This window comes from Apteryx rowi, unplaced genomic scaffold, assembly GCF_003343035.1.
Source record: "Apteryx rowi isolate R43461 unplaced genomic scaffold, aptRow1 scaffold_346, whole genome shotgun sequence".
NCBI lineage: Eukaryota > Metazoa > Chordata > Aves > Apterygiformes > Apterygidae > Apteryx > Apteryx rowi.
Window position 1 is genome coordinate 26,897 of NW_020449930.1, and position 14,740 is coordinate 41,636.

Below are 14,740 nucleotides of genomic sequence, written 5' to 3' on the forward strand. Positions count from 1 at the left end.
TCTTTACCATTCACATTGGAAATTCTCTAAACTAGGGAGAATCGCAGAATGGTTGGGGTTGAAAGGCACCTCTGGAGATCATCTAGTCCAAGGAGGAAAAGGGTTAAATTAATGCACTTGTAAAAGAAATGTATATGGAAGTAACATTTTCTTTTCTTTTCTTTTCAGGAAGCCTTACTTCAGAAGCAGGTAGGTTTTTTTGAGTTTTCCATGTTTTGATCACCATTTGGAGTACTAGATCATTTCTTTTTCTTCTGATGTCTACTTCTCCTACAATGCAACAATATTGCAGGATTGATCATTTTTTTTGCCCTGAGTAGAGGTCCCTACCATGGTTGCTTTTATTTTAGTTTTCATCCGTTTCTTCCATCCCTTCTCCTGATAAATCTACAACTTCTATTCATTAGTGGGTAATAGCAACAGTAAGCCATAAAGAGCTGTTCTTACCAAAGTGGAGTAGGGTAGCACAACAGATGCAAGTTCATTGGTTGTCTCATTAGAAGACAATGTCAATATTGTCCAAAAATGATGCATTATTTCATGGTACTATATACTATGTATATGCTACCTTAAATATTTGTATGCTATAACTGATTTTTTTGTGTTATAAATAAAGTTTGGTATTTGAACTCTTTTAGGTTGGGCTATACAGGAGTATAATTTTGATTATATAAGAAATATATTTTATAAGATCTTTTGTTTCCTTGTTACTTTGCTGTTATGCTCGCTAGTATATGGCTAGGCAAAAACAGACTTTATGCTTTAAAATTTTTCAAAGATACATTTGAAAATGTTCTCCTCAATGTTTCTGTTAACTTTTTAGTGTATGCAGAAGAGCTGTGAGTGTGAAAAGGGAGTAAAAGGAGACAAAGGTGATTCTGTAAGTATGCGTTCACTTGAAAACACCCCAAAAATAGAAGATCAGTCATTGAGATCAATGTTGCACAGTATTTTAATTGGTTACTCTTTCTGTAAAAGACTTTTTCTGTAAAAAAATGTATCAGTCATGCTTCTACTGCAAACAGAAGTGCCGTGTCATAATATATCATTGTGAAATCTCCAGAAAGGCAACTATTCTTATAATAGCTCAAACCCACAGTCCATAATAGTGTACTGACCTTGGAAAGAATACATTCATGTTATTTTGTTTGAAGCCCAAATCAAAAAATTATTCTTGAGAGCTAGAGAGGATAGATCCATTAGGCAAAGATTTACTTCCACCAGTGGCTCTCGTTTGTGTAAGGAGTAAAGGTTCAAAAGATTGAGAGTGACAGCACATGTGAAGAAAGAGCTAAAACTGTCTCCAGCACTCTCTTTTCTCTTGTGGCACTTGAGCACATAACTGTTTCTTGGCACTGGGAATTCAGAGAGTATGTGACTTCTTTGATCCCTTTGGTATCTTTATTAGCTCCCCCAGAGACAGTCAAGGTACATACAGAGATTTTTCCCTTTTTACCTAGTCACTAAGTGGCTGGTTAACCATATGTGTAACAGGTTATGACAGCAAGGCCTACCATCACCCTTGACTCTGGATAATGTGCATCTGGAACTGAAACCCCTCTCTCCAATCTAAAATTTAAGATCCAAGCCTTTTAAGCTATTTTTTCCATAACGATTAGATGTAACCTACTATATAAAAAAAGAAAAGTATACCAACCTTTCTATTTCCCACCCTCATCATCTTCCAAACAGGAATAATGGTATAGTGATTAATGACTTTGTTGGCGCTGAACACTGACAGTAAGCTGTTCTGCACATATAGCTACTTTCAAGCAGATGAGAACAGGTAGTAATGGGTGCCTCTGAAAAACAGGGAGGAGGCATTGTGTTGTGTTTTCTGCGACACCTTGCTGGTTAGATTTTCTAATGCTCTATTTTGCTAAAGTTGAAGGTAAACAATGTGTTTACCATTGAACACTGATGAAAAAAAAATCACAGATACTTTATAATACCAGAAGAACCATTCAGCTAAGGAAGTAGTATCACACCTGCCTTGCCTGCATCAGTGTGGATTAAGCTAAACTTATTCCAGCATGATTTTGGCATGCCGCTAAGCCACAGTCTTAAAGAAACTGGAGAACTGTATCCTCACAGTGATAAGAACATTTTCCTCCTTTGTTTCAGGGCAGTACTGGTCACAGAGGGGAGAAAGGTGAGCCAGGACCAAAAGGAAACAAGGTAAAGTTTAAAAAACAAAAAAGTAAATTTCTGCCTAGTTTTATTGAAACCATAGAAGTAAAGATAGCAAAGAAAAGGTGTAGTAAAATATGGTTTAAAAGACTGGCCTTTGCTGTGAGAGATTTACAGTTAGTTGCTTTAGAAGCCAGAGGGAAAATTTGAAACTAAAATACTACCAAGTTAACCTGCCTATCATTCAAGCTTTTCTCTATCAGCAGAGGTTTCTGAATCTGATGGAAGGCTCATTAAACACAAGGGAGCTTTTTAATACTGCAAGAATCTCTCACAGGGAGCAGCTCGCAGGGCTGATGACTAAGATTTCAGTCATCTAATAACAGTTCTTGAGATTTCTGTGTTAATGTTCAGCACTGTATGTTCTTGACTGTTGGAAGAATTTTTGTAAATAGGAAAAACAACTTCTGATCCTTAAAGAATGTTCTAGATTTTAGTGCAATAGCAATAAATAAAAGAGCAATACATATTTTAATTGTATTCCTTTGCTTCTAACAGGGTGATGCTCAAAAAGGAGATCACGGAGAAAAAGGTGAAGAGGTACGTGACTACTGCAGTGCTAATTCATACTTGGTTTTCAGATTATCTTCCAGATTCCTGAGGATATCACGTTTCGATTCCACTGAATTGAAAATGTGTTTTCCAGTTTTCACAAATACACTTTATTTAATTACTTATAATACCTAAACTAAGTTCTGGTTTACTGAAGCATCTGTACTAAGAGAAACACATTAAAAATTGCTTCAAATTAACCATATGTTTAAGTGTTGGGATGCTATTAACAAAAGGAAAATTTGAAGCTCTATGATTTTCTATTGACTTGCATTATACTTATCCTGAAGATAGAATTGAAGATGTCATCATGAACAATCATCTAGATAGTTCTTCAGTGGCTTCTGTCATCTAATATTTCTCAGCCAGGATTCTTCTTGATTCACAGTAGAAAGATTCACACTAGTCCATGCATGAGATCAATTCAGTTTAAAAATCCGGTTTAAAGAGTAGGTTATATATGCTAAGTGGTTGGCAGACTGGAATATTTGCAGCTAAATGTCATAAATACAGATTTCTAAGTTTGCAGAGAATTATAGGTTAAATGATTCCAGAGAGATATTTTATTTTCATGAAGACTTAAACTTATTAAATGTAATTCTTTACTATGTTTTTCTTCTGACTTAAATTAAGAGTGCATTATGCCTTTACATTCTCTTTTATGATTTTTCTTTCTTTATTTTTGTTGTTTTCAAACAGGGAGCTCCTGGTTATAAGGGAGAAAAGGTAAGATTTAAAAGAATAGAAATAGTCTGAAAACAGATTGTCACTTGGTGACAGTGTACATGAAAGAATGGAAAGAAGGGTCTATCTTTTCTTCTTGTCATGAGATGCACCTCAGTGCAACCCATAGGATTATTCATGACGGTAAATTCATCATTTTTGGAATTGTTTGCTGACTGGCTTTCTGGAATTAAAAGAAAAAATAAAAGATCAGAAAATATAAATCTAAATCTAAATATAAAAAGAAAAATGTAAAAGACCAGAAGTAAAGCTACTAGAAGGAAAAAAATCTTAGGGTTGAATAAAAGAGTAAGCAGGAAGAATGTGAAATTGATTGCTACAAACACAAATAGATGGGGCAATCATCAGATTTTAAAAACTTACCACAAGGACATTTGCTTTTAAACTAACACATAATTTCAAGGGCTATTGCTTGACCAAAAAACATCTCTAGGTGTTTTAGATAGGCTCTMCAAGAAGCTAAAAAATAGTACACTTCAAAGACTTGCAAGATTCTGGAGTCCAAATTAGAATTCAAAATGTCATAGCCAATACAGAAACAGAGATAAACTCATTTTAACTTTGCTTGGTTTGGACACTTATCTTTCCACAWGGATTATTAATAAAAGCAGTGCCTCTCTGAATCTTTGTGTTCACAAGAAAAATGCATCAGTTAGTTTTGTGGAAACATTTCCTGGAAATAGGAAAAGTAGATTCATACATATTTGTTAATTCATCAGCAGAATGCGTTATTAATTCACTTTCTTCATTCCATGTGTACAGTCTCACAGTGCTTATTCAGGAAAATCTCAGATCTCACAATAATGAAATTAGAATCTAGAGAGAGAGAGAGGATCTCTGGAGGCAGTGCAGCAAGCTGGAAAAATACAGCAAGACTTATCAGATACTAAATATGTTATCCTCTTACTATGTAGATTGGAAATGTTGTAGGCATTCTTAGGGAGAAAAAGTATGTATCTTGAGCAGAACTGAAATTCTGCAGACAATATCTAATGGTGCTGCTCTCAGGTCCTCAGAAACTACTAAAGCTTTTGCACTGCTGAACTGCTTGCACAGTCTTTAATGCCTCTAATGCAATCAAAAGGTCTTGTTTAGCTGTTAACTTTTTGATTTCTTATAAAGGGTGAAAGAGGAGAATGTGGATCCCCAGGAATAAAAGGGGAAAGAGTAAGTAGAATTTTTATTTAAACTGTTGCACGTCAATGAAGATATTAAAAATTATGTGACATATTCATAAAGATAGCTTGTAAAGATTATTGTAAAATTAGAACATCTTGTGATTCTCTGGTAGTAGGGATATATTCATTGTAAAAATGCTGTTCATAGAAACTGAAACAACACTTCTTGTTTTTTGCATTTTCCAGAAGAAATGTAGTCATATACCTAAAACAAAGGCTGTCCTGGCAAAGGCCAGGTTCTGTTTACAAAGTACTGTCAGGGTGTTACACAGAAAAGTTCACCAGATTTTTTTCCTTGAAATGTAAATTTAAATTTAAGTGTATAAAATTATATGACATTGGAAACAGGTTCTTATACAACTTGAACAACTTTAAGAAGAGGTCTACCAGCCCATCTATACTGATATGTATTCATGCTTCTATTTATTCCTCTTCTTCTTGATATAAGTGAATAAGCAATCAGGTCCCAGCTGCTTGGGTAGTTGTTAGAAACTGCTGAAACTGGTAGGCCAATAGAAGTGAGGCTGCTGCGGCTCTGTGTCCCCAGGTCCAGCAAGGCTGGGCGAGTATTGCCAATAGGCACACATGCACACATACACACAGTACGTGTATAGATATATAGCTGGCCACACAGATCAACACAAAAGGAAAACACAGTACTCACACAAAACAACACCAATACCGTCATCCTGTTCTCCTCTCTGGCTGATCAGGGTGAAGTTCTGTTGGTGGGAAATACACACACACATGCACACGCACACACATATATAAAAGCATCTCACTGTAGAGATGCTTTTTTCATTTCTTTCGATATAAAGGGAGTCACATTTGACTAGTTCAGATATAATATCTACAGTTTAGGTATTGAAAGGTCAGTTTAAGATGAATCCACAGCTGGATGTAATGCTCTGAAACATGCCCTTGGGAAGGACAATGTACTCCTGAATGGTGTAATCATGTATCTTGCGTTCATGTAAGCAGGCTTGTGTGAATACTACAAACCACTGATTTATGGTCAGAGTTCTCATTGTACTGCCAGCTAGATTGCAATTAATCGTTATATCAGAGCATATTTCTTCAGTGTTATCATCCATATTAAGCTTAACTTCATCAAAGATAAACCTGAAAAGTTTGTAGTTCCTGCAACACGGTTGTTTGATGATGAATTTCAGGTAGGAATTAGGAAATATTTAAATCAGCAATGTTTATCACAGAGGAAAAAGAACGTTATACTATAATAAAAGTCTGAAGACCTTGTGAGATGCTGGGCTTCAAAGTGAGAACAAGTGAATTGCAGAAAAGACTGAAGTATTAATAAAGAATGAGAAAGAATTGTGTCTGTCATAGGAATAAAAAAGTTCATAACTTCTTTATCCAGGCAATATGTGAGAAATAGCACAAGGTTATGTGAAATGTCTATTAAGATAAAAGGAAGCTGTTCAGAAGCTGGCAAAGAACATAATCAAAGCAGCCAAGAAATCTGGATGTAGAAAACATATGCCAGGGCTGCTGGAAATTTGCTTGTTTCATTTCTGTTGAAGACAATGATGAAAAAAATTGACATCTATAGAGGTTCAGAAATTATAATGGATTATGGACTTCAAGAACTTAGTGAACAAATGAGAGGTACAGTTACAATCAGGATTCCCAGCTTCACACTTACAAATGGAGAAGAAGAGAGAACAAAATGATTCAATTTTTTTTTTTTTTTTAATGAAAGAAAACTGAGCCAGTGGAAAAACATCAGAAACATCCCTCTGCTTTTCAGTTTCACTGATCACATTGACCAGCAGAGGTTTTGATGCTGTGAATCTGGGATTCTTTAAAAGCTAATCAAGCTTGAAATTCAGAAAGTTTGTGTTCAGCTTTGAAATCAAAACTACTACCAATTGTGTGTGTATTCTACCAAAAGTAACTATCATCACATCAAAATATTATTATTTGTGCCATGCGTTACTTGTGTAACTTTGTAAATGGGCTAGAACTCAGTGGGGTTATATACTTTCTCTGGCAGTTAGCTCTCTGCCTGAGTGTAGAGAATTGTTACAATTTCTGAGTCTGAATCTGGATGGGAAGATAGTGGAATGTAACTGTGTAGGTGTCTGTTAAATTCCTTGAGGCTATTAAGAGGTTCAAAATGTGACATACGCTTTGAAAAATGCAGCATTGTGCTGATGCCTCTATACTTGGAGATATCATTAGTTGAGAGAAAAGAATAAGAAAAGCCAGGGAAACTACTCTATTTGCTGAAAATTATTTTTACTTTAGAAACAAATTATAACTGAGTATTGAGTCAACTGGAAGTTAAATCCCATAGGCTGTGCATTCTGGTGACTCAAGAAGTAATAATGCAGCAAAAATATTTGTGAACAACCTGCAGTAGCAGTAACTAGTAAGAACTCTTTAAATGAAGAAATGACAGCTAATGGAATAATGAAATATGGCATTTTACCTTTGTGAAAACAATTTGTAATGATTTTTTGCAAAGCAGTACCATGCAGAGAGACTAGACTCTAGAAAATGCTTGAACAGAGATATGAGTCATTACATGTTTTTTGGTTTTCAATATTTCACATGCATGTATTTGCAATTTCGTATTAATCTGATTATTGCATCTATTTTTCCTTAGGGTTTGGAAGGTCCTTTTGGGCCTAGAGGACTTCGGGGACCTCAGGTAAGGGAACTGAAAGCTCTCAAATAAAAAGACACACAGTTTTCTGTAAGTTTGTTCTACAGACAACTTGTGAACTCTGTGCAGAGCAGCACATGTTTAGTAAAGGCAGCGGAGTCTGGCAAATCTTTGTCTTTAAAAAATAGCTTTTAAAGAAAAATTCTTGACTGCTGCTGCTTAAGGCTATTCAGAGATCTGCGGCCCATTGAGGGTCTCCAACTGTAGAGCTCTCAGCTTACCCTTACAGTAAAATTGTGCTGAATCATACTCCTACTTCCTACATCCCTCTTATATTACATGGCAGCTTCCCCTGTATCTCTGAAGTTGGACACACTCCTCCTGAAATATAAGGCAGCTAGAGAAACTGCAATTTGTTGCGCAGATAAAATCTGACATGATTATTTAAAAGCCTGGGAAATGAGTCAGAGAAAGTTCCAGTCCTATTAGAAAAACCTATTACCTGTCTCAGATCAGTTATCATTTATTTTCAAAAAGCTACGTAGGAGTCCATATCTTGCTCTTCTCTATTATACAGTTGCTGAATAGGGTTACTGCTGTCTTTGTGTGTCTTATAACTTCCATAATTCCCCTAAAAAAATTGGTGATAGACACCTAAAAAGAGCTGCTTTATGTAGCAGAGATCTCAAGAACTTATAACAGTCTCCTAGTAGATCCATAGGTCATGTGGAATGAAGACAGACAGCACTTGCCCTTTCATTTCTCTACTGAGTGTATTTCTGGATTGGATGAATGAAAACATAATGAGGGGCATAATAAATTAATGGGAATTTATTCTGTGGTACTAAGATGTGAACATTTAGTCCTAAATGCCATATTCAATATTTTAAAATGATTTTTTTCAGCTTTATTTTCACTTAGCAGTGGAGATGCAATAATGCTACACAGTTATTTTGTTAATTAGTTATGTTTATATATATATAGTTAATAGTTATAGTTATTAATTATTTTGTGCTCCAGTAATTCTGTTTCTGTCTGGTAAGCAACTAGTAAAGACATGGTCCCTGCCCGAAAAGATGTCACTTAGTTATTCCTATTTATTTGGAAATAGAAAATCTAGAGTCTAAGAGATTTTTGACCAATCTTGAAAGGAATTAATGAGACAAATCAGATCATCAGCACTTCTCTATATCAATTCAACTCACCATGCAGTATATGTTCAGTTTTGCACGCTTTGTAAAATACCAGCTGCTGTTGCAAATCAAGCCATCTCTAAATTCTTGTACAATGATATAACCTGGCTATATTAAGGCAAAATCAAATTTAAGTAAATAACCTCCTCCTTTTCATATACAGCATCATTACAGTTACTTCTACAGCATCCCAGTTTTAAGCTTAATGTTACATATTGTCATATAGTACAATGGTCTACATTCAGCTTAGGTTTGAAAGGCTCATTACACAAAATATCCTAACTGTTGGAGAACAGAAATAGATGAATGTTTCACCCTAACAGAGGACTAATCCAAAGATTACAAGGATTTACTGTAGTTCTGAACTATGAGAACTAAATAATTACCATGGGAACTACAACCCCCTCAATGACTAAAAGGAACATAGCATGCAATGAACTTCAGAGTGATTTATCTTAATTTACATATTTATATTAGCACATTCTATACCATCCTGCCTGAAGCACATTTCCTTTTTACTGATGGGGCATTTGTCCATCTCACATCATGATCTTTTTTTTTCCCCTCAGGAAGAATAGCTTAAAGAAGAATAAGATTTTTCAAAGCCTCTTTGGAAATGCTTTTCAAATACTAAGAGGTTTAAAAAATTACTTTGTTTCTTTATATGACCCTGAGATATTAACAGAATAGAATAGAATTTGCTCCTCTTGAAACAAACAAAAATTCAAGATTCCTTGTAGAAAATAGTAGCCAACATAAACCCATTAAACAAGGAATATGAGCATATAACTGTTTTTGCACATTACACCACTTGGGGCACCACCATACTCTTACGGCATAATTAGTTATTCCCGAGTTTGTAAAGTTAAGATTTGAACATAAGTATATTTTGGAAGACTATTTTAGTTTTGTTGACTGTCTTTCCCCCTGATATTTGGTTTATGATCTATATAACTGTTACTTAGAGATGTATGGTTACGTATTTGCATGCTTTGTGCAAAAACTGAAATTGTCATTTAGGAAAAGCAAGAATAATAAATAGTTTTTTCTGACTTGCACATCATGGAAGATACAAAATCACAGATATTCCAAAATTTTTACGTTTGTTTTTAGGCCTAAATGTAATATTCTGGAGGACTTACTATAGCTATTAATGATTGTAGCTGAAATGGATCATTTTTGTTTCTCTTTGGATAGTCATTTGTTATAGGTTTTCCTGTAGTTTATCATATTGCAGATTTAGCAAAGGGAGTGAAGAACACACTGTGAGCACATTTTTATGTCATCAGTGAAACTGATAAATTTAGATTTGTGCCAGTTTCTTTGTCTTTTTATAAGCATAAATTTACTCGTACTTGCCCCAGKTTTTTTACTACAATAGAATGTAATTTCATGGTATAATCCTTTTTACTGCTCATGTCCTTTTTCCTCCAGTCATCTAAAAAAACTTTGTGAGGCTTCCTCTTTGTTTTCATTACCAGCTCTGTTAGTGCTAGTTTCAATAATATTAAACGGTATAACCCAGCTGGGCAAATGCTAGTGGGCTATTCACTAATTCCCAAGGTAGCGCTCTGCTTGCAGGTTTCAGCAAGAGATAAAGAACCCTGGACATTTACGTAATCTGTTTTTCCTGTGATCTCATTTGTCTTCATAATTACCAGACCTACTTCTTTCTTGCTGTTGTATCAGCCACGAATTGATGAAGGGACATCCTCATAAGTCACCACTCCAGACAGAGTACCTTACCTACTCTGTCTCTCCCAAAGAGCCATTAACAGTTTCCTTGTGTGACAGGACACAGTGGTTATAGTAACAACTGTTCTGAGAATTCTAAATAATGAAGAATTTGTCAGGGAATTAGTCTCAGCTCATGAGCAGAGAATAAGATTTAAGAGAAGTGATTTCTTTTAAAGGGAGCTGACTAGTGAGGACATAATGGCTTAGTTAATTTACTTGGGCAGGGAATTCTTTGCAGAAGGGATAATATGAAAGTACAGCAGAGTCAGGAGTAGGAGAAAAAGGGAACAGAAGGCTTCAAATAAAAACTGTTGCAATTTACATGGAGTAATTAGATACCCTTTCTGCCAGCATGGGTTATTCACTATTAACAATACAGGACTATGCACTGGGTGGTTTTTCAGGATATGCTACAGAAAATTCTAGTCCTTAAGAACTTAGCATTGTGCTACATTTTACTGTATCCTATTCAGGCCTCATTCAAAAGAAACTTTGCATACATCTTCAAAGGAAACTAATTCTATGTTTTGAATTTTGCGTAGGGAGTCAGTGGACCTCCAGGTAACCCAGGCCCAAAAGGCATTCAAGGAAGCAAGGTAAGTTGTAATTATATGTGTGCAGGTGCTATATATGTGCAGAACTTGTATAGGCAGAGGTCACGGAGAAAATCTGGGTGTAATCTTCAGGGATCTGAATAGCATACTATCCTTTTTCCTCAGTAGTTTTTTGTTAGCAGTTTCTTTTGCATGGCAATAGCATACTTCAAACGTTTGATGCACAATAGTGTCATAATGTTATGAAGACATTGTATTGTTGGCAGCACACGGTCTATATCCCATCTAAGTCTCTCAGCCTGGCCATCAGAGCTCTGGAGAGCATTTTATGGGGCCACAGTAAAGTGCTAGCTGGGATCTGCGTAGAGCCACAGCAACATAGTCTGGAATTTAAGTGATCTGAATATGTCTTGTTGCTTCTGTTGTCATTTGGGAAGTTCGTTGCTAAAATATTTTTGACTAAAATGCCTTGGGTTTAAACATTGGAAATTAATTTAAAATCTTGAGAATGAGTTTTTTAAGYCATTTTTGAATTTCCTGTATACTGCAAAAACTGAGAATGACTTTAAAATCGGTAGTGGTATAAGATTTGGTGAAGATTAATGCATCAGTTATATTTAAAATAAATCATTTAGAGATAATGACTACAGCTTGACCAGCAAAATCAATTGGATAAAGTATCTGATTATTTCAAGCAGTCTTTAAATTTACCAGCCTTTGGCAAATAGCTGTATGTGAATGCAGCTGTCTTGCCTGTGGGATGCCTGTTAACATCATTGTTTTGTACAGAAAGATCTTTCATGTATCAGTTTGAAAATGTAGGGTCTAAGGATAAAGTCAGTTCACCACAGTTTTTTTGATAGCCTCATTAATACAGTGCCATATCTAAGTTATATAAGGCAACTAAAATCACATTAAACAATTTGCCAAAGATACAATATGTAAACATTCATGTTTTGTTTCTTAGGCAACAAGTTCATCTGAAGATTGAAGTAACTTTAGATGTAGGAAATATTTATGGTGGAAATTTTGGAATGCTGGCATCCATCGTGATTTTCCTCTTCCTGACAAGTGCTTTTTTATATTCCTTGTTTGTTCATCTTTTCAACGAAGTGCTTGATTAGGAGACCTATTACAGATTATTTCAGAAGTGGGGGAAAAAAAGAAGATGATGGGTCTGAAAGAAGCTATTCATGAATGTAGTAGAAAAGTCATGCCTCTCTCTAATTTCAGTACAGCAAATGACTATTTTTTTTGAATCTGTCATTTCACACTGACAAATCCAAGATAGTTCTACCAGATACTTTTATTATATACTAAATCATATCTTTTGAATGTTTTATGTCCTCCTGTTGGTCTCATCACACACTTTCATGTTTGTAAAATACATGCATGTCTCTGTATACATACTTCATTTACCCGAGTACAATATTTATTGCCTTTTGTTATACCTCAGGATCAGATTTTCAGTATGAAAGAAAAAAAATGTTTCTTCTTTCCCAGCTTCCAGCTCTGTCGCTTGCAGCCTAAAAGACAGTCAAGATTTTTCCAGGCTCAGGCATATATCATAATAAAATTATTGCCAGACAAATGTAACTAATACACTTAGGTAATTATACTTAGAGCTAAAGAGTATAGAAGAAACAGACATATGTTTAGAGGTTATCTCTTGTCCATACCTAGTGCCAAGGCTAAGCTTTGCATTTCTACAAGGCTGAGCATATTTGAGATGAGTGAAATATTTTTTAATGATCAGCACAGATACTCAGTAGTTGTTTACAGTTTAATAAGCACCCATTCAGCAAGTAAAGGTCAAGGCCTTTTTTGGTTCAAACACATAGCAATCTTTCCAATATCTTTTGTCCTTACAGAAAGATTATTCAACTGCTCTTTTAAAATTAGTTTTCATGACACATCATACAATGTATCTGAAAAGCAGCAGTTATTTATAACTGTCTTGGATAAAATAAATAAGTCTATTCTTAGTGCAGTTCCCTATACAGTAGCCTTTCCATGCTAATACTTACTGCTTATTGAACTGAACTAGTGACTTCACCCTGGTTTAACAGAGCTAAAGGCAGTTTCATGGAATTAGTATCAATATGACATAACGCAGAACACCACCACTGAACATTTTTATTCATTATTAGTGGGCCATGTTGAGGTTTGAAAGACGATATTCAGTTCCTCAAAATATAAACTCCAGACCTCCAGACTCCTACAGACCTTTTTGGTCTCTCATCAAGTCTACATTCACTCATATGTCTCACCAATTCAGTTAATCTCACACCTCTACAACACAATGTCATATCCTCTCTCTTGCTTTGCAATGCCAGGTGGCAGACCCAGCTACGTGGCAATGTCTTTTATGTGCTGTCCATAGGCACCTGATTCTCGTGGCCACCAAGCAGGAGAGTGGTTGTGGTATTGCATGGCATTGAGAGGGTGCACTGTGAAGTGGAGCCTTGCCTTCCAAAACATGCTGAGAAGCAGAAGGCTAGTTGGTAACCAGTCCCCCGTCATGGATTAAAAACTCCCAATACTTCTGTCATCACATGATCTGTGAGGACTCTGTCTCAGGCATCCAAGAAGTTGTTTGAGAAGTGCTGTAACTAAATAGTTAAGTACTGACTTTAAGTACTTCTATTTTCCCTTTCTTGTAAAACATTTCTGAAAAATGTTTAAATATTATTTCATTTTGTTAAGTATTAGGCTAGATTGTTGTTAAATAATGATTAGAAGCAGGAACATACTTAACAAAATATTAATTATCCCTAATATTGTTTTAGCAAATCAAAGGTTTACATTAGTAAAAGAAGATGTGAAGCTAAAATCCTTTATTGTTAAAAGGCCATGAACTGGCTGGATAACTTGATAATAGGTGGTATGGTGATTAAATTAGTAGCAGTTCCTTTTACTAGGATTGCTTCTCACAGACCACACTAAAATTATTACAGGAAGCCCCAGGCTTTCTTAAGTAGAAACAGTAAAATAGCATTCTAACTGGCTACTGAATTTACTTTTGTCAGATTTATATTACCACATATATTATGTGGTTATATTCTTATTAGAGACAGCTTTGCCATTCAATAGTAATAAGAAACAGCTCTGGGGAAGAAAAAAGTAAACATTCTAACACAAAAAAAATTCATACATTTTGGTTTCCTCTCTAAAAAGGAAACAGGAATACCGTGATTCTTCTGGAAAACGGAGGAGTTCTAAGAATGAACATATACGCAATGCCCTTTATTTTTTGTATTTTAGACCTAATTTTTTCTGCTTACAGTTTTACAAAGCTAAAGTACCTTATTAGGATCAACAATGTAAAACATGCATATCCACTTTCCCCTAGTATTCGTGGATAAAAATGAATTTGGAACATGCCTAAGTCTATTATCAAAACTTTTATTCACTTATTCACAAATGCTTGTTTGGTTATTATTTAATTTTTTTAAATGCTTCTTCTATAGAACAATACAGGTAAGGTTCAGTAAGAATGTTTATATTCAAGGTAATTTTAAAATCTATTAATGAGAGACTGAATATTCATACGTATTGGTGGATAATATACAAACAGAAAAATATGAATCTAGATTATACAATTGAGGCATAAAATCAGGAACAGGGCATGATCTGTGTGACTGAGGTAGCCAGTCATAAAGGAAGTTATGAATAGGAAGTACTTATAATTACCATTTCAGAAATGATATTAGGTTTGTTTTTTCAAACTCTTAGACCAGCTACTCAAAATAAAGAACACATTTCTAGAAACCATGATATATTAATAGAAAGACTGAAAACAACACATTCTTAAAAGCCACTGCTTTAGCTAGGGCCTCTCTGGAAAATTTCATATGCATAGTAAGATTTTGAATTATAGTTTGAATTATATTCAAAATTCTAAGGAAATAGTCAAGTTTGAATATGAGTATTCAAAGCAGTTATTCCCATAAAACCATCTTG

The 14,740-nt window shown here is 35.0% G+C and overlaps 1 protein-coding gene across 1 annotated transcript in view; it reads left to right on the top strand.

Annotated features, from left to right (window-relative positions):
* COL28A1 (collagen type XXVIII alpha 1 chain) overlaps positions 1-14,740 on the top strand; it is an 88,743-nt gene that overhangs the window by 17,059 nt on the left and 56,944 nt on the right. Inside the window, exons 4-11 of the mRNA XM_026072648.1 lie at positions 169-189; positions 824-880; positions 2,125-2,178; positions 2,689-2,730; positions 3,442-3,468; positions 4,609-4,653; positions 7,294-7,338; positions 10,766-10,819. Of these exons, the coding sequence (XP_025928433.1) occupies positions 169-189; positions 824-880; positions 2,125-2,178; positions 2,689-2,730; positions 3,442-3,468; positions 4,609-4,653; positions 7,294-7,338; positions 10,766-10,819 (345 nt within the window). The remainder of the gene's footprint in view (positions 1-168; positions 190-823; positions 881-2,124; positions 2,179-2,688; positions 2,731-3,441; positions 3,469-4,608; positions 4,654-7,293; positions 7,339-10,765; positions 10,820-14,740) is intronic.